The following is a 21,198-nucleotide window of genomic DNA, read 5'->3' as shown; positions in this document are numbered from 1 at the left end:
GGAATAAATAGCAAAGGAAAACTACTACTAGATGGATTTTTTATTTCCCATCACCATGAATCATATTTAATAACTGAACAGTAGCAGAGCTAACTTCATCTGTTCCTGACTCTGGGTAGTGGATTAAAAAGACCATCAATCTCCAATGATATTAAAGTACAATTCTGAACATTACTGATATACTGAGTGGCAAGTCAAGATATCTGCTGTATTTATTGTTTGATTAATAGCTTGACTGAGCAGTATGGGAGAATAAAAGATGCCAAACTTAGGGCCAGTTTCCCGGACATCTCCATTGAACATGCTTTTTAGTCTAGGACTAGGCTTCATCTGTGTCAGGGAAACCGGCCCATATAGTTCAATTAGCAAGTAAGTAACACTACCTGTTCCATGATACTGAGGAAAATGACATTGAGAAAGAGAACCAATTGAGAAAACATTTCAATGGTTCTGAATGACAACCAACATACATTAACAGCATACATCATGATTAATGTAAATTTATAAGATTAAAACGTTGCACTTACAAATAATATGAATGCATTGAATTGTAATTCATAACATCTTCTGAAGATCAAATCAATCAAATCATTGTACATAAAAACAGAGCAGAATGAATCATCACATCTGGGGACCATCACCATCAGCATGACTAGTATCTATGTGGACCCTACTACAGTTTAACCAGCTCAGCTATAGACTACACCAGCATGACTAGTATCTATGTGGACCCTACTACAGTTTAACCAGCTCAGCTATAGACTACACCAGCATGACTAGTATCTATGTGGACCCTACTACAGTTTAACCAGCTCAGCAATACCATAGAGCCTAAACCCAGGATAGAGGTGCTGAGTGAATGTGGTCTGGACTCTGTGGAGGAGGGTCATTGTGTCAGAGACACTGTAGAAGGACAGAGTACCTGCCTTGTGATCCAGGTCCACTCCTACTCTGGAGGACTGAGGGCCTGATACTTTAGTCTCAACATTATTGTGTCTGAAACAATAACCAACACTACAACACTGTAAACTCCAGGACTTGTCATTGTCTCCAAATCCACCATTTGTCCCTGTTCTGCTGATGTCTTTATATGAGACTGCTGTATTAACACACACCCCACTCCACTCCACCTCCCAGTAACAGCGTCCAGACAGACCCTCTCTACACAGAACCATCAAGTTGTTTGTGAATCTGTCTGGATGAACAGGATATGGTTGTTCTTGGTCTGTATAGGTCACATTTCTGTTCCCTTCAGACAGAGAGAGGCGTTTGTGTGCTGTGTTTGGGTCCAGTGTGAGCTGACAGGAATCTGGGAGAAGAGCAGAGCAGAGACCAATGAGGGGAGTTAGAACAATAAGTGAAGTCAGATACTGTATCTACCCTGTCTTTGATTAGAGCACAGCAGAGATCAAATCAGAGAAATATGAGGAGTCAGATAGATACCCAGTCTTAGATTAGATCTACTATTGCTATATATTTCTAGAGGGATTGTTAGGAGTGTCAGTAAAAAGAGACTGTTAGTTACTTCAGAATAAAGAGACTCACATTGTAAGAACTGTTCTCTGGTCTTGGGCTCTGGAGGCAGTACAACATCCACTATATTCACTACAGACACACAAACACATTCACAGAGAGAGGGAATGTTATCATCATATCATATTCCACATGTATATGACTAGTAGGGAACTTTTAATGGTCTAAAGTTGATGTTCTTATTATTTTCAACACACCTGTAGTGGAGATCTTGGTCCATTCTCCTTTAAGGACGTCTTCTAGTTTCTCTCTCAGTTCAGACACAGTCTTACTCACATCTCCAAAGTACTGAAGAGGACGGACAACGATGCTGGGTAAGTCTGAAGATACACTGGTACCGGAGAGAGACTGATAACTCTGGGGGGAGAGAGAGAGAGAGAGGGTGAGAGAGAGAGAGAGAGGGAGCAGAACCAAATTATTGAGAGTTTTAATTTCATATCACATGTATCAATGCAGTTGAGTTACCTGGAGGAAATGGATGTGATCCTCTGTGTGTGAGAGCTGCTCCAGCTCAGTGCTTCTCTTCCTCAGCTCAGCTATCTCCTGCTCCAGTTGCTCCAGGAGTCCTTCAGCTTGACTCACTTGAGCCTTCTCTTGGGCTCTGATCCGCTCCTTCACCTCAGAGTGCCTACTCTCAATGGAGCGGATCAGCTCAGTAAAGATCTTATCACTGTCCTCCACTGCTGCCTGTGCAGAGCGCTGTTAAGAGAGAGAGAGAGAGAGAGAGAGAGAGAGAGAGAGAGAGAAGACTTGTCTTACTTTAATGAGCCATCTTTTCACTAACACCCCCACCCCTAAAAGCACATTGCGTGCCACCACAACCTCCACACAATCACATTATCCAGTACCCAACACCACAGTACAATACACCAACCAGCACCACATTCCAACCGTCCATCCAACCCCTCCTCTCCAGCCGTACAGACAGCCCCCCTGAGCCCCCATACCTCCTGAAACATCTCCACACTGTTGATCATTTTGTACAACTCAAACTCAACCCTAAGGCATCAACAGTAATGGCATTACCCTGGCAACACAGAAAAAACATGATGAACAGTCTGTCATTGCAGAAAACGGACACCCCTCCCCAACTCCCAGGTCAACCCGAGCCAACCAGCTATTGGTGTCCAGGGCTCCATGTAATACCCTCCACTAGACGACCCCTGACCTTTCCAGCACTGGGAGCTTATAGAGCCCCCTCCACCTATACCCTGCCATGCTCTCAGCCCCCACAACCCCCTGCCACTGATGCCCCTTCACTCCCACTAAGCTCAGAGTGTTAAAAGTCAGTAAGTCCTCCAGACTCTCCTGCCAGTCCCCAGTCTCTGCTGTCCCTTGCAGTGGTGGAAACGGTGGTGGCCCCTCCTCAGGCTGCTCCAGCCCTCAGTACTGCAGCATAGAAATCAGAGACCCCTGCTGTATTGAGTCTCTCCGGCCGCATGGTCTCTCCTATCATTGCTACGCAGATGACACACAATTCATTTTCTCCTTTCCCCCTTCTGATAACCAGGTGGCGAATCGCATCTCTGCATGTCTGGCAGACATATCAGTGTGGATGTCGGATCCCCACCTCAAGCTGAACCTTGGCAAGATGGAGCTGCTCTTCCTCCCGGGGAAGGACTGCCCGCTCCATGATCTCGCCATCACGGTTGACAACTCCATTGTGTCCTCCTCCCAGAGTGCAAAGAACCTTGGCGTGACCCTGGACAACACCCTGTCATTCTCTGCTAACATCAAAGCGGTGACCCGATCCTGCAGGTTCATGCTCTACAACATTCGCAGAGTACGACCCTACCTTACACAGAAAGCGGCACAGGTCCTAATCCAGGCACTTGTCATCTCCCGTCTGGATTACTGCATCTCGCTGTTGGCTGGGCTCCCTGCCTGTGCCATTAAACCCCTGCAACTTATCCAGAACGCTGCAGCCCGTCTGGTGTTCAACCTTCCCAAGTTCTCTCACGTCACCCCGCTCCTCCGCACACTCCACAGGCTTCCAGTTGAAGCTCGCATCTACTACAAGACCATGGTGCTTGCCTACGGAGCTGTGAGGGGAACGGCACCTCCTTACCTTCAGGCTCTGATCAGACCCTACACCCAAACGAGGGCACTACATTCATCCACCTCTGGCCTGCTAGCCCCCCTACCTCTACCGAAGCACAGTTCCCGCTCAGCCCAGTCAAAGCTATTCGCTGCTCTGGCACCCCAATGGTGGAACAAGCTCCCCCACGACGCCAGGACAGCGGAGTCACTGACCACCTTCCGGAGACACTTGAAACCCCACCTCTTTAAGGAATACCTGGAATAGTATAATAGTAATCCTTCTACCCCCCCCTTTACTACCACTGTCTTTTGTCTAAACTAACACCTGACTTATTTCACCTGCTAGCACTGACTTGTTTAAAGAAATGTACTTATTGTGATCGAGATGTAGTTGTCCCACTGGCTATCCTAAGTTGAATGCACCAATTTGTAAGTCGCTCTGGATAAGAGCGTCTGCTAAATGACTTAAATGTTAAATGTTCATGAAGAGCTGCTGATCCAGCCCCAAACCACCAGCCCTCCTCAACAGAGCACATGCTGGTTCCCTCCAGCCCACCTCCGTACGGTACAGAATCCTCTGTGCTGCTGAGTCAGAACGCTGCCACCCTGACCAGAAAATGTTTACTAACTTGCGCTGCAGGTCCACAAGCAGACCACCGGGGGCGTTGAGAATGGCCAATTTAAGCCATAGAGAGGATGCCACCAAGTTGTTGATGATCAGCACCGTCCTTCTGTATGCCACTTGGGAGATGAGCCACCTCCACTTCGTCAGCCTCGACACCACCGCTTGTGACACTCCTTCCCAGTTCTTCCTATCCCAACCCTCCGAGCCCAGATACACCCCAAGCATCTTGAGCCACTCACAGCCCCACTGCAACCCCCCTGGAAGCTGCGGAGGTGCCCTGTCCCTCCATGCCCCACATAACAGAGCCTCACTCTTGCCCCAGTTTACCTAAGCAGAAGACGCCCCCTCGTACACCCTCAAACTATTCTCCAGGGCCTGTAGGTTCTGCTCATCCCTAACCAACACAGACGTCATCAGCGTATGCTGACACTGCTATGCCTGTCCCCAACCCTATGCCAGGCTCCCACACTCCCTGTAGCCTCCTGCGATGCAGGCCCAGAAAAGGCTCAATAACAAGAGTGTGTAGCTGCCCTGACAGAGGGCATCCCTGGTGAATGCCCCTCCCTACCCAGACTGGCCTACTGAGCCCTCCCCACACCTTGACCATACATGAAGCCCCAGCGTACAGCATTTGAACACAGGCCACAAAATGTGAGCAGAACCTGAGAACACCCAGGATCACAGAGTTATGCCCTCTATAAATCAGAGTACAACTCCGCTGCCTCATCTCCCCACAACAGAAGTTACCCACCCATCAGGCTCCCTCATCTCCCCCACAACAGAAGTTACCCGCCCATCAGGCTCCCTCATCTCCCCACAACAGAAGTTACCCACCCATCAGGCTCCCTCATCTCCCCCACAACAGAAGTTACCCGCCCATCAGGCTCCCTCATCTCCCCACAACAGAAGTTACCCACCCATCAGGCTCCCTCATCTCCCCACAACAGAAGTTACCCACCCAGCAGGTTCCCTCATCTCCCCCACAACAGAAGTTACCCACCCATCAGGCTCCCTCATCTCCCCAAAACAGAAGTTACCCACCCATCAGGCTCCCTTATCTACTCCACAACAGAAGTTACCCACCCATCAGGATCCCTCATCTCCCCACAACAGAAGTTACCCACCCATCAGGCTCCCTCATCTCCCCACAACATAAGTTACCCACCCATCAAGCTCCCTCATCTCCCCACAACAGAAGTTACCCACCCATCAGGCTCCCTCATCTCCCCACAACAGAAGTTACCCACCCATCAGGCTCCCTCATCTCCCCACAACAGAAGTTACCCACCCATCAGGCTCCCTCATCTCCCCACATCAGAAGTTACCCACCCATCAGGCTCCCTCATCTCCCCATAACAGAAGTTACCCACCCATCAGGCTCCCTCATCTCCCCCACAACAGAAGTTACCCACCCAGCAGGTTCCCCCATCTCCCCCACAACAGAAGTTACCCACCCATCAGTCTCCCTCATCTCCCCACAACAGAAGTTACCCACCCATCAGGCTCCCTCATCTCCCCACAACAGAAGTTACCCACCCATCAGGCTCCCTCATCTCCCCCACAACAGAAGTTACCCACCCATCAGGCTCCCTTCATCTCCCCACAACAGAAGTTACACGCCCATCAGGCTCCCTCATCTCCCCACAACAGAAGTTACCCACCCATCAGGCTCCCTTATCTACTCCACAACAGAAGTTACCCAGCCATCAGGCTCCCTCATCTCCCCCACAACAGAAGTTACCCACCCATCAGGCTCCTCATCTCCCCACAACAGAAGTTACCCACCCATCAGGCTCCCTCTTCTCCCCCCACAACAGAAGTTACCCACCCATCAGGCTCCCTCATCTCCCCCACAACAGAAGTTACTCTCCAATCAGGCTCCCTTATCTCCCCCACAACAGAAGTTACACACCCATCAGGCTCCCTCATCTCCCCCACAACAGAAGTTACCCACCCATCAGGCTCCCTCATCTCCCCCACAACAGAAGTTACCCACCCATCAGGCTCCCTCATCTCCCCACAACAGAAGTTACCCACCCATCAGGTTCCCTCATCTCCCCCACAACAGAAGTTACCCACCCATCAGGCTCCCTCATCTCCCCCAAAACAGAAGTTACCCACCCATCAGGCTCCCTTATCTACTCCACAACAGAAGTTACCCACCCATCAGGATCCCTCATCTCCCCACAACAGAAGTTACCCACCCATCAGGCTCCCTCATCTCCCCACAACATAAGTTACCCACCCATCAAGCTCCCTCATCTCCCCACAACAGAAGTTACCCACCCATCAGGCTCCCTCATCTCCCCACAACAGAAGTTACCCACCCATCAGGCTCCCTCATCTCCCCACAACAGAAGTTACCCACCCATCAGGCTCCTCATCTCCCCCACATCAGAAGTTACCCACCCATCAGGCTCCCTCATCTCCCCATAACAGAAGTTACCCACCCATCAGGCTCCCTCATCTCCCCCACAACAGAAGTTACCCACCCAGCAGGTTCCCCCATCTCCCCCACAACAGAAGTTACCCACCCATCAGTCTCCCTCATCTCCCCACAACAGAAGTTACCCACCCATCAGGCTCCCTCATCTCCCCCACAACAGAAGTTACCCACCCATCAGGCTCCCTCATCTCCCCCACAACAGAAGTTACCCACCCATCAGGCTCCTTCATCTCCCCACAACAGAAGTTACACGCCCATCAGGCTCCCTCATCTCCCCACAACAGAAGTTACCCACCCATCAGGCTCCCTTATCTACTCCACAACAGAAGTTACCCAGCCATCAGGCTCCCTCATCTCCCCCACAACAGAAGTTACCCACCCATCAGGCTCCCTCATCTCCCCACAACAGAAGTTACCCACCCATCAGGCTCCCTCTTCTCCCCCACAACAGAAGTTACCCACCCATCAGGCTCCCTCATCTCCCCCACAACAGAAGTTACTCTCCAATCAGGCTCCCTTATCTCCCCCACAACAGAAGTTACACACCCATCAGGCTCCCTCATCTCCCCACAACAGAAGTTACCCACCCATCAGGCTCCCTCATCTCCCCCACAACAGAAGTTACCCACCCATCAGGCTCCCTCATCTCCCCACAACAGAAGTTACCCACCCATCAGGCTCCCTCATCTCCCCACAACAGAAGTTACCCGCCCATCAGACCAACGTAAACAATGGATTTTCTTGGTTTCCCCACTCTGTTTTTCCAACCCAAAAGAGCTGGGAGCATCCATCTCCCTCAACATGGAAAAACTAGCTCTTACAAGTGATCCTTTTGCTTTCATCTGAAATGAAAGCCACTAGGTCCCTGCGTAGTTCAGATAGATTATCTTGTAGCCCCACCCTACCTTGCCCCACCAGCTCAGCCTCCACCTCACTTATGAACCGCTCAAGCTCCCCCAGTACTCTCCTGGCCTCTGAAGAGGAAAAATATGTATACTGCTGACTGAAAACCTGAATCTGTGCTTTCCCTACGTCCCACCACTGACTGAGAGACTCAAACTCCCCCTTCTGCTGTTCCCACCTCTCCCAAAAGTATTGGAAGCTTGAGCAAAAAGTGACATCTTGGAAGAGCTTTACATGTAATTTCCAATAGGACACCTGCCTGGGCCCTGGTGAAACAGAGAACTGAGCCCTGTACTAGGTGCAGACACATTTATGAAAGCAAAGACAAGGTCATTGATTTTGGCTCTAACCACTAACAACCTACCCTTACACACCTCTTTTGCTACCCCTGCACTAATATTTGTGCCATGGCTCAGCACCTGCGCCCCCTTCCACCAGACCCCCAATACACTTCATTAATCACATCACTGTGTGTCTCTTGCTAAAAAATCACGTTTAAATGATTTTGTTTGACATATTCCCCCAGTCTCTGCCGCCGTTCATGTTAAGGAAGTCTAACCGTGAAATCTCCATAAGAGGTGGGAGGGAAATCACCACAATCAGAAACCAGTAGAGAAGCCCATAAAGCCACCATGCCAGAAGAAAACCATCCATTTAAGCAGATTCTGAAGACATGCCCTTAAGAACCCATGACCCATTTTCTCAGCCTATACCGCTTCCTGGGTGAGAGGACACTAAACCCCTCATTCTTCATCACGTGTTGTACTGACCATACAAACCTTCCAGGATCAATAAAATAAGACTCCAGCAGAACCTTATTTTTCCCCTTTAGTCTCCATCAGGAACCTAGAAAGTTCTCTCACCGTATATACTGGGCCCTCAGCCTGACTGTCTGTCAGCTCTGGATCCAATGAGCCGTCTGAAAACGAGACCGCCTTGTCCTCCGCTCCCGCAGACTCACCTCCCCCCTGTTCCTCCTCCTCCATTGGCACGGTACTGTCCTCCTCCTCCCCAGTCTCTGCCCCCCTGCACTTCCCCCCTGATCAGTGCCTCTTCCCCAATGACAGCCAATATTTCCTGGAATGAGCCCACCAAGCCTTTGTCGAATGGAGTCTTCAGCAACCTGCCTCTGCTCACGAAGCCATAGCAAATGAATTGAAATGAACCAACGCTGAGCCTCTTCTGAACGGAATGGTCTTTAGAATTCAATTTTCCCTAAATGGCACCAAAAAATGTCTACCTTTTTATTTCACCACTACAAATCTGTTAGTAGGACAAAACAAAAAAATAAGTAATAAATAACAACTGGTGTAGAAAGTAAACATCCACACCTCGATGGTGCCAAGTGTGCTTATGTCTGCATGACCAGGAAGTAGGATTTTTTTAAAAACTTCTTACTATTTCTGGTCTAGCGATCGATGACAGCAGAGTACGCTGCCCAACCTGATGTCATTAGAAAGAGGAGATTATCCTGATTAAAATGGTGTCCGACATGAAAAAAAACTAAATATACACATTGTGAGATACTTGCCGAAATATACCAGCATGCCTCTCCATAGGAAAACAATGGGGGGAGCTCAGAGTTCCAAGGGCAAAAATTATTTTTGGGCTAGCGTTTGATGACTACGGAGTACGCTGCCCAGCCTTACATCATTACAAAAAGGAGATTATCCTGATTCAAATGGTGTAGAACTTAAAACCATTAAAATAAATACATATATTTGAGATAATTGGTGAAATAGACAGACATGTCCCTATTTCCCCAAAACAATGGCAGTCTGAAAGTTCTAAGAGCAGTCTTTTATTTAACCAGCTTACCATTTATCTACGACCATTTGCCTTTTTGTGTTTAACATTTTGTGATTTGTAATCTAGCGGTTAAGAGCGTTGGGCAGTAACCGAAAGGTGGCTGGTTCGAATCCCCGAGCCGACTAGGTGAAAAATCTATCGATGTACCATTGTACATCGACATATTTAGGGACTTAACCCTAGTCTCTCTGGATAAGAGCATCTGCTAAATGACTCACATGTAAATGTAAACTAGGCCTCTGTGAAAGTGTGGCAATAACTTAACTTTTCATTATTAACAGACTGACTTCTCTGAAGGCAGGCAGGCAGCACACTCCTGAAAACGAACTGCTCAGCAAAGCAAAGGCTCTTTTGAGAGCTACCAGTTTTATATAGAAAGCTCATTTTCAGTGTCTGTATCCAGTGTCTGTGTTTATGTTAAGGGGGTGATAATGACAACCATCTATATATATATATATATATATTTTTTTTTTTTTTTGAATATATAATTAACTAAATGTATGGTGTTTTTGGTTAATGTCAGTTTCATTGTTTGTTATGCTATAAATTGTTATTTTATGGTTGTAAGTGATAAAATGAACTAGAACATCTTATATTTCGCAATTCCGAGTAATTACTACTTTAGTAAGTATATACACTTTATTCAGTACTACTGCAATTGCTTAATAATTCCAATAGATGGCAGCATAAGACCACGAATGACATTTCAGAAGCTTAGTTTAGTTCTCTCCCTGGATATACCACCACTCCCCCTCACAGGAAAACTCCTGCGCAAGTGAGTTGCATGATGAGGTTAATTTTATAACCGCGAGGGTTGCATGATGTAATTTATTGGCGGGCTGGAAGATGCACTCGTCTTTTCTATTCCGAGGCTGTTTACTCCAAATAGGAAATATTAAGAAGGTTTTTATCATGCATGTTTACTAGGGTTGAGGTTAGCGCATCTGACTTGTGATTATTTGGCCGGTGTTCAATACCTGCTAGAGTTAATATTTTGTTGCTCTCCCAAAAGCAACACAGGCCTAATACGAGGTATATAGCTAACTGTAAAGTAATGAGTGACCTTTTTAGAAAATCATGGGACATAGTGTTTGGTTGCATGCTATTTTATGGTCAATCATATTGCTGCTTGTAGCCTATAACTGATGCTTCATGGTCTTATGCTGCAATCTATTGGAAATATTTAGCAATTAAAAGTTAGTAATTCACGTAAAGACATTGGTGAGGTAGCTGAGAAATAAAGTGTATTTTTCTTATTAATTCTGGAGGTCAGTCTCAAACCTGCCCCACCTATGACATGCCAATTGCTGGACTTTCACATAGAGGTTACTAGGTCACACCCAGTTCAAACCACATTTAAAAAATAAAACAAATGTGTTGTTTATCAAGTGTTCTGCCTTGCAATAATACCTGTAATAAAATGACTAATATAAAGCAAAAAGTTTATATATTTATATATATTAAAAAAATAGCAATAAATGCTATTTAGTACTATAATGGTATTTACTAACGTAAAACGGCGGAAATCACAAACACCAGCAGTCTTCAACCTTAATTGCTCCACTTCTACACTTAACGCTACCCCAGAAATCACTCCTTTCAATGGTGTCCTGTTCCTAAGAGCAAAGCAAGAAACAGATCTTGACCCAAGTTGCGTGACACGGAGCGCCCACTCCCTCTGGTCAGAAGAAACACAAACAAATATCACAAGTCCACTACAAGTTACCTTCACTGATTCAACTGCACCCAACTCCTTTCCCACCCACCCTGAAACCACAACTGAATCTGCCAAAAGGTATGGATCCACTTTCTCCAAAAATGTAACTCCTACTGCACCAGATTCTTCTTTATCATGTCCATTGATGCCAGGCTCTGGTTCTGAGCTCATCACCACACCTTCTACCTCACTTAACTCTCCCTCATTCATTTCCATTTCACCTCCTGAACTCGGTCTGACTCACTCTGTTTGCACTTGAATTATAACATTTGAAATGTCTCTATTACTTTGAAACGTTTGTGAGTGTAACGTTTACTGTTAATTTCTGATCATTGATATTATTTATTTAACCTGCTTTGGTAATGTAACATGTTTCCCATGTCAATAAAGCCCATTTAATTGAATTGAGAGAGAGTGAGAGAGAGAGAGCTCTGTTAATGTATGGCGGACATGAGTTACTCATGGTTACTCATGGTTATGTGATGAGGTAGCCCCACTTGTGACTTTAAGACAGCCTGTTCCCAACAGTGGGGCCAATGGGATTGGATAGGGGCATCTCTCTCTCTCTGACTGGAAGAGAGAAGTGAAATGGTGTGTCTCCTCTGGTCAACAATACTCACCTTGAGAGACTCCACAGCCTGTTGGAGCTCCTTCAGCTCCTTCTCTCTCTCCTGGAATCTCTGCTGGACCTTCTGCTGACTCATCCTCAGCTGCCTCTGTGGAGAATCACTCTTCAATGAGCTATCAAGCTTTATTTGTCCAGTAGATCAATAGTATAGTAACGTGACATAGGGCCCATAGAAGATAGAGATTAATATGTTGAGGAACTGTCTGTTTGAAATTATTTTATTATGTTGCTATGTGAAGGATTATAGTTTTTATGGTAGGCGTGCATGTATCAAGGGGTTGAGGCTGAACTTTGGACTCATACAAGGTCATTCAGAATGATAATGTTGTTTGACTTTAGAAAATGGTGATACATTTGGAGCAAACCCAATATACTCAAGGTTTGTGTTCATATTTGTTCTGCTGAGGATTGATTTCATTTGAATGATCTCATATTCAAACAGCCTTAGTTCCTACTGTATCTTTAATTATTTGTTTATCAGACAGTCACCAACAAGTAGTTCTGGTCTTACCTGTTTCTCAGTCCTCTCTGCTGCAGCTGACACTGTATCATGGCCTTTATGTTCATCCATTGTACACAGATAACAGATACACTGCTGATCGGTACGACAGAAAACCTCCAGTAGTTTGTTATGATCGGAGCAGATCTTCTCCTGTAGTTGTGCGGTGGCTTTGACCAGCTTGTGCTTCTTCAAAGCAGGAGATTCATAGTGAGATTGGAGGTGAGTCTCACAGTAAGAGGCCAGACACACCAGACAGGACATAAGGGCTTTCTGCTTTCTGGTCCCAGTGCAGACATCACACGCCACATCTCCAGGTCCAGCATAGCACAGAGCAGGAGGGGGAGCAGCCTGGAGTCCTGTCTTCTTCAGTTTCTCCACCACTTCAGCCAACACAGTGCTCCTGTTCAGAACAGGCCTTGGGGTAAAGGTCTGTCTGCACTGTGGACAGCTGTAGACACCTTTCAGATCATCCTGATCCCAGCTTTCTTTAATACAGCCCATACAGTAGCTGTGTCCACAGGCAGTAGTCACCGGATCCTTCAGTAGATCCAGACAGATGGAGCAACAGAACAGTTCCTGATTCTCTGCCATTTTGGTGCTCTCTCCCGTAGGTTAAGCAATGGCAGTGTCAAAGATTACTTTCTGTTCAGTGTCAAAGATGACTTTGTGTTTCATGGAACTCTACACCAGAGGACAGGGAGGGGCTTCCTACTTGACTGTGTACTCTGAATGTAGAGGGGGTGTGGTTTCTTTGATAAGGAAGTGTGACAGAGTGTTGGGTAGTAGCCAGAGATGTTCAGTATTTCTCTTACATCTATTTGAAATACGTATTTTAATGACTTCTGAGTATTTAGTCATTTGAATCACACTGGGCTGAACTAAACTTTTCAAAATACTAAATACTTTTCTATACCATTTTTTTTATTGTGATTCACATTTTGCATTAATTGAAAGTCGCTCTGGATAATAGTGTCTGCTAAATGATTACAATGTAAATGTAAATGCAAAAATTAATAATTGCAATCACTGAAAAACTCAATTTAAAGGGATTCTTCGGGATTTAGGCAATTAAGCCCTTTATCTATTTCCCCAGAGTCAGATGAACTCATGGACACCATTTTAATGTCTCTGCATCCTGTATGAAGGAAGTTTGTAGTAGTTTTGGGAGCCAATGTCAACTAGCATTAGCGCAATGACTGGAAGTCTATGCATGCTAGCAGTTACTATAGACTTCATAGCACTAATGCTAGTTAGAAACTTCCTTCAAACTGTAGAGACAAATAAATGGTTCCATTCATTCATAGATTTTTAGAACATTTTCAGGTCATTGTTTGTTTTCAGTGGAAAGTCCAAATACATAATTTTTCAGATGTTGGGGGTAAAACTGGCAAAGCTATAATGTTTATTTATGCTCCATAAAGTTGTCCTAGAATCTGTTGTTACCCGTACCTCTCCCACAGATTCCATCAGGTTACTACATTCAGACCATGAACTCTAACCTGCACCTGAACAGCTTCCTCCTGCCCATCGGTGCCATGAACGTCATCAGCATCCTGCCTCTGCTGCTGCTGGCCCCTCTCATGGAGTGTGTCACCTCCTGCTACCTGTCCATGGAGAAAACACCCTTCTCCCACGCCAGAGTCATCAGTAAGCACACACACACACACAAACACACACAGAGAAAGACACACACACACACACACACACACACACACACACACACCCTACTGGTGTACCTGCCCCCTACTGCTGTATTAGAGACAGACAAGAGACGTTTGAACCAAATTAATGCTTCTTTCTCTTCCCAGTCTTCCTCTCTTCTCTGTTCCAACTCTGTGATCTCCTTCCACCTGACACCCAGTCATATCAGAGGCATCTCCCTGCACTTCCTCCCCCTGTGGATATACTGCTACATAGATGACTGGAAATAGCTGATTCATTGTGTCAATCAATTCAATAACAGAGCAATTCCAATGTCATGATTTTGACTTTTACATTGAAAGATCACATTGATTCAGTAATTGATTCAGAATACAGAATTGTTTGGATTCATACATGTACATGGGTGACTTAAATATTCTCATCTGATCATAAATGGATCAACAATGATCCCAGTTTCTGATTTGACTGGTTTGCCAGTACTACAGTTTACATCAAGAGAAAAAGAGACACATTTCCAGAGGATTGCAACAGCCAAGAGGTGATCAGGTAGACAGTAAAAGTCTGAAGCCTGAGTGTCAGTCTGTATGTGCCATCATGCCATCTGTTTAGCAAGACCACTAACAGATCTGGGACCAGGCTTTTATTTTTATTTTTACAATAACTTTAAAAAAGGGGAATTGAACCAGATCATAGGCCTACTGGAAGACTGTTAATAACCCAGAAGCTCTCCATCAATATGTCTGAAATGGTTGAAATCGTCTGTACCTACTGGTAATTATTGAGATATGATTTTGTACCAATCCCAAACCCAGGATAGAGGGGCTGAGTGAATGTGGTCTGGACTCTGTGGAGGAGGGTCATTGTGTCAGAGACGCTGTAGAAGGACAGAGTTCCTGCCCTGTGGTCCAGGTACACTCCTACTCTGGAGGAGCAGGGGACAGATATTTATGTTTTATTAGCATTGGGCCAAACCCTACAATGGGGGGGGGATAGCACTCCAAAGTCCAGGACTGACTGTTACCTAGAAATGTAGACTCTGGGACCTTTCCTTTCCTGATGATCCCTCTATATGACACTACTATTTCAACCCATCCACCGCTCCACTCTACCTCCCAGTAGCAGACTCCAGACAGGCCCTCTCTACACAGCAGCTGTCTCCAGTAGTCAGGATAGGGCTGAGCTTTATCAGTGGCTGTCACCTCCCAGTTTCCCTCAGACAGGCTGAGTTCTGGATGAGCTGTATTCAGATCCAATGTCAGCTGGAGGACGTCTGACTGATGAACAACAAAACCCAATAAGTAAAAGAAAGAACATGTATGTTGTCTTTGAGAGGGTGTTTGAATATCACTTACAGAGGGACAACTCTTCTTTGGTCTTCAGCTAAGGAGACATTTCGAATTCTGTCACTATTAAAAAATGCAACTTCATATCACATGTATCAAGGCAGTTGAGTTACCTGGAGGAAATGGATGTGATCCTCTGTGTGTGAGAGCTGCTCCAGCTCAGTGCTTCTCTTCCTCAGCTCAGCTATCTCCTGCTCCAGTTGCTCCAGGAGTCCTTCAGCTTGACTCACTTGAGCCTTCTCTTGGGCTCTGATCAGCTCCTTCACCTCAGAGCGCCTTCTCTCAATGGACCCGATCAGTTCAGTAAAGATTGTCTCATACTTACTAACTTCTGCCTGTACAGAGCACTGATAACTCACAGAGAGAGAGGAGGGGGTCAATTTCCACTGTTCCTGGATTCCAGACAACCTGTTCCCCAGTGTTGTCTTGGTACTATTTTCACAAGTGTGTGGTAAAATTTCACAACTCTTAGAACAAAACTCATCACAGATCGTCAAAAAGGCTGTTACTTTTTTCTTCAAAACTTGAAGCACATTTTCAATTGACTAAGTACAAAACACAAAACCACACAGTAACATTTTCACCAAACCTAAATCAGTGTTTCATCTAGAAATACCTTTCATATAAAGTAAATGCCTTTCACAATGCAATGCTCAGAATACTTTTTCATATGATTCTCTTCTCATTTGTTTAAATACATTTGACCATCACTTAATCTAACTGCGCTTAACGGTTAATCACTTAACTGGGGTTAACTGTATATGCCATGTATGCCTGTTTGTGCATTTGTGTGGGTTTATAAAAGGGATGTCTAAGCCAGAGAGAGACAGCCGTTTCATGGAACTGCTCGGCTTTCGATATTAGATAATAAAAGTCTAATTCTTGGATTCACAGGCTCCAGTTTCTTCAACTTTGAGTTGACTACTTTCGAGTCATATATATTTTTACAACAGCAGACGGCAAGGAACTGTTGTGTCTAATGAAGTCCTGGCCATCGTTGTTGACCATGTGGTAAACAGAGGCCTTACCATGGCAGAGGCTGCCAGATTAGTTCACCCCAATCTGAAAAGATCAACTGTCAATTCAATCATAAGAACATTTTCTCCAAGAAAACCGGTAAGTCTGCTGGATATGCACTATGCTTTACCATTACATTTACAATAAATTACATGTTGTAATGCATGTAAATTCACATAACTTGTTCCAGTATTCTTCCAGTATGATCTACTGACAGTATACTCTTGTTCTACCCTCAGAATTGACAGAAGACCCCATGGTGGTGGTGGTCGTGTGCTGACCGACCAGCAGGAGTGGGCAGTGGTGGAAATGGTGAGGGCCAGGAATGACATACGTCTGTCTGAAATAAAGCAGGCCATTGAGGAGAATGATGACACCTTTGCCAATGTGGCATCCATCAGCCTACCAACAATCACCTGCCTTTTGAAGAGGCACCAGGTATCTATGGAAACACATTGACCTGGAGCCTTCTGAGAGAAACAACTGGGGGCCGAGTATGTTCAGGTACAGCACTATATAAATACACTGTATTACTGTTGCTATTAATGAACATGCTACTTCACAATATCATAATGGAACTATACTGTAAAAATAACTACCCAAAATATATTTTTTAGAGGGTGATGGTGCTTGATGCTGCTGTGAACCATCACTAGTATATCTTTGTTGATGAAGCGGGCTTCAACCTGGGCCAAAACTTGGCGCCGTGGGCAGAACCCTATTTGCCAATGGGCGTCCGTCCAAGTGCCTGGACAACGTGGGGGAAACATTTCCAAGAGCAGCAGCTATCTCTGAAGATGGTGTGGTAGGACGTAGACCATTACTTGGATCCTACCACGCTGCACACCTCATTGTGTTTCTCAATGAAATTGAGCAGGCCTGTCAAGGTGAAGGGGTCTCCTATGTCATTGTGTGGGACAATGTCAGGTTCCACCATTCAGAGGTGGTTCAGGCATGGTTTCAGGTCCCTCCCTGATTCGTGACCCTATACCAGCCCCAATACTCTCCTTCCTCAACCTTAAATTATTTTTTTATCATGGAGGTAGAAGGTGTACGATCGCCACCCTCCTTCTGGCCATGGATTGAGGCATGTGATGACATCAATGCAGACCAATGTCAAGCTTTGATTCAACATGCCGAAAGGTTTCTCCAGCGGTGCATGAACAATGAGGACATGTACTGATGTGGATGAGAATTTATGGCCAAATGCTCAAGATAGGCTTGATGCTAATTAATGCGTGCTAAACATTATTTTATTTTCATTCATTTAATGTTTCATTTAATGTCTTACATCTAATTACAGACAGTACTGTATGTTGCAATTATATCAGAAAAATAACATTTTTTCCCCATGAATGATTGTAGAGGATGTCATCATTGATCACACCTTTGATTACACATTGGATAAATATCATGGAAATGATAGATTGTCAATTTTGTTGGGTAATGTAAGTGTATTGCCTAATGTAAACTGTAATTTACAGTACTGTAGCATATTACTTTCAGCACTTCTAAGGGTTATTTTAAACAATTATCTTGCAGTGATTGCTATTGGATTAACTGGTAGTTAATGATATATTTTCAATTGAGTAGTTTTAAGTTGTTTTGGTGATTAAACCAATGCTCTCATTACATTTATATTTTGAATCAATGGTTGTGTGGTGAGAGATGTTTCCAATCCAAATGAATGCACAATGACAGTTTTTGAATGAAAGACTGGCTGCCTTACAAGCGTGACCAGCTTGGAGTTTTATACTAAGAGTTGTGAAAATGTACCACCTGCTTGTGAAAATAGTACCAAAGTGATTAAAACAAAACCGTAATGGGATTTTTTGGGGGGGGATGAATTGTTAATTGATTTTCAATAACGAACACTGAGGGAAAACACAACAGAAGAAAAAGGGGGGACGCAACCACTACAGTGAGGGAAAATAGTATTTGATCCCCTCTCAATCAGAAGGATTTCTGGCTCCCAGGTGTCTTTTATACAGGTAACGAGCTGAGATTAGGAGCACACCCTTAAAGGGAGTTCTACTAATCTCAGCTTGTTACCTGTATAAAAGACACCTGTCCACAGAAGCAAACAATCAATCAGATTCCAAACTCTCCACCATGGCCAAGACCAAAGAGCTCTCCAAGGATGTCAGGGACAAGATTGTAGACCTACACAAGGCTGGAATGGGCTATAAGACCATAGCCAAGCAGCTTGGTGAGAAGGTGACAACAGTTGGTGCGAATATTCGCAAATGGAAGAAACACAAAATAACTGTCAATCTCCCTCGGCCTAGGGCTCCATGCAAGATCTCACCTCGTGGAGTTGCAATGATCATGAGAACGGTGAGGAATCAGCCCAGAACTACACGGGAGGATCTTGTCAATGATCTCAAGGCAGCTGGGACCATAGTCACCAAGAAAACTATTGGTAACACACTACGCCGTGAAGGATTGAAATCCTGCAGCGCCTGCAAGGTCCCCCTGCTCAAGAATCCACATATACAGTGGGGGAAAAAAGTATTTAGTCAGACACCAATTGTGCAAGTTCTCCCACTTAAAAAGATGAGAGGCCTGTAATTTTCATCATAGGTACACGTCAACTATGACAGACAAATTGAGAAAAAAAAAATCCAGAAAATCACATTGTAGGATTTTTTATGAATTTATTTGCAAATTATGGTGGAAAATAAGTATTTGGTCACTTACAAACAAGCAAGATTTCTGGCTCTCACAGACCTGTAACTTCTTCTTTAAGAGGCTCCTCTGTCCTCCACTCGTTACCTGTATTAATGGCACCTGTTTGAACTTGTTATCAGTATAAAAGACACCTGTCCACAACCTCAAACAGTCACACTCCAAAACTCCACTATGGCCAAGACCAAAGAGCTGTCAAAGGACACCAGAAACAAAATTGTAGACCTGCACCAGGCTGGGAAGAGTGAATCTGCAATAGGTAAGCAGCTTGGTTTGAAGAAATCAACTGTGGGAGCAATTATTAGGAAATGGAAGACATACAAGACCACTGATAATCTCCCTCGATCTGGGGCTCCACGCAAGATCTCACCCCGTGGGGTCAAAATGATCACAAGAACGGTGAGCAAAAATCCCAGAACCACACGGGGGGACCTAGTGAATGACCTGCAGAGAGCTGGGACCAAAGTAACAAAGCCTACCATCAGTAACACACTACGCCGCCAGGGACTCAAATCCTGCAGTGCCAGACGTGTCCCCCTGCTTAAGCCAGTACATGTCCAGGCCCGTCTGAAGTTTGCTAGAGTGCATTTGGATGATCCAGAAGAGGATTGGGAGAATGTCATATGGTCAGATGAAACCAAAATATAACTTTTTGGTAAAAACTCAACTCGTCGTACTTGGAGGACAAAGAATGGTGAGTTGCATCCAAAGAACACCATACCTACTGTGAAGCATGGGGGTGGAAACATCATGCTTTGGGGCCATTTTTCTGCAAAGGGACCAGGACGACTGATCCGTGTAAAGGACAGAATGAATGGGGCCATGTATCGTGAGATTTTGAGTGAAAACCTACTTCCATCAGCAAGGGCATTGAAGATGAAACATGGCTGGGTCTTTCAGCATGACAATGATCCCAAACACACCGCCCGGGCAACAAAGGAGTGGCTCAAGAAGAACCACATTAAGGTCCTGGAGTGGCCTACCCAGTCTCCAGACCTTAATCCCATAGAAAATCTGTGGATGGAGCTGAAGGTTCGAGTTGCCAAACGTCAGCCTCGAAACCTTAATGACTTGGAGAAGATCTGCAAAGAGGAGTGGGAAAAATCCCTCCTGAGATGTGTGCAAACCTGGTGGCCAACTACAAGAAACGTTTGACCTCTGTGATTGCCAACAAGGGTTTTTCCACCAAGTACTAAGTCATGTTTTGCTGAGGGGTCAAATACTTATTTCCCTCATTAAAATGCAAATCAATTTATAACATTTTTGAAATGCGTTTTTCTGGATTTTGTTGTTGTTATTCTGTCTCTCACTGTTCAAATAAACCTACCATTAAAATTATAGACTGATCATTTCTTTGTCAGTTTGCAAACGTACAAAATCAGCAGGGGATCAAATACTTTTTTCCCTCACTGTAACATTACAGTATGATATTCTAACGAGGCAACCACTAACATTACAGTATGATATTCTAATGATGTAACCACTAACATTACAGTATGATATTCTAATGATGTAACCACTAACATTACAGTATGGTAATCTAATGAGGCAACCAATAATACTCCAGTATGATATTCTAATATTTTAACGAGTCAACCACTAACATTACAATGATATTCTAACGAGGCAACCACTAACATTCCAGTATGATATTATAATATTCTAATGCCAGTGAGCAAATCTCCAATCTCCAATCTCCACCCTATTCCCTATGTAGTGCACTACTTTAGATCTGGTCAGAAGTAGCCTAGTGCACTAAGTAGGGAACAGGGTGTCATTTGGGCCAGAGTCAGTAACTCCCCTGGGTATGAATTCTCTCTCTATCTTATCTGTCTTCTATATTATGTTCTCCTCTCCTCCTCTCTTCTCTCCTCTATTCACTCTATTCTATCATCCACACCACATGCCAGCTTCAACACAATCCATTTACAAGTTAAAGACACACCTTGGAATAAATAGCAAAGGAAAACTACTACTAGATGTATTTTTTATTTCCCATCACCATGAATCATATTTAATAACTGAACAGTAGCAGACCTAACTTCATCTGTTCCTGACTCTAGATAGTGGATTAAAAAGACCATCAATCTCCAATGATATTAAAGTACAATTCTGAACATTACTGATATACTGAGTGGCATGTCAAGATATCTGCAGGGTTTTTATTGTTTGGTTAATACCACCACCTGCTGGACAGGTTTAATGTTGCTTGACTGAGCAGTATGGGAAAATAAAAGATGCCAAACTTAGGGTCGGTTTCCTGGACATCTCCATTGAACATGCTT

At 44.7% G+C, this 21,198-nt stretch overlaps 1 protein-coding gene across 1 annotated transcript in view; it reads right to left on the bottom strand.

Moving 5' to 3' along the window:
- LOC121540072 (tripartite motif-containing protein 16-like) overlaps positions 1-17,304 on the bottom strand; it is a 34,937-nt gene extending 17,633 nt beyond the window's left edge. Inside the window, exons 1-3 of the mRNA XM_045212756.1 lie at positions 17,281-17,304; positions 12,213-12,785; positions 11,694-11,789 (exon numbers count right to left, since the gene is read on the bottom strand). Of these exons, the coding sequence (XP_045068691.1) occupies positions 11,694-11,789; positions 12,213-12,785; positions 17,281-17,304 (693 nt within the window). The remainder of the gene's footprint in view (positions 1-11,693; positions 11,790-12,212; positions 12,786-17,280) is intronic.
- Between the last annotated feature and the right edge of the window lie 3,894 nt (positions 17,305-21,198).

The sequence above is a fragment of the Coregonus clupeaformis genome, unplaced genomic scaffold, assembly GCF_020615455.1.
Source record: "Coregonus clupeaformis isolate EN_2021a unplaced genomic scaffold, ASM2061545v1 scaf0048, whole genome shotgun sequence".
Taxonomy (NCBI): Eukaryota; Metazoa; Chordata; class Actinopteri; order Salmoniformes; family Salmonidae; genus Coregonus; species Coregonus clupeaformis.
The sequence above is the reverse complement of the archived record's forward strand: the minus strand, read 5'-3'. Positions and strand labels throughout refer to the sequence as shown.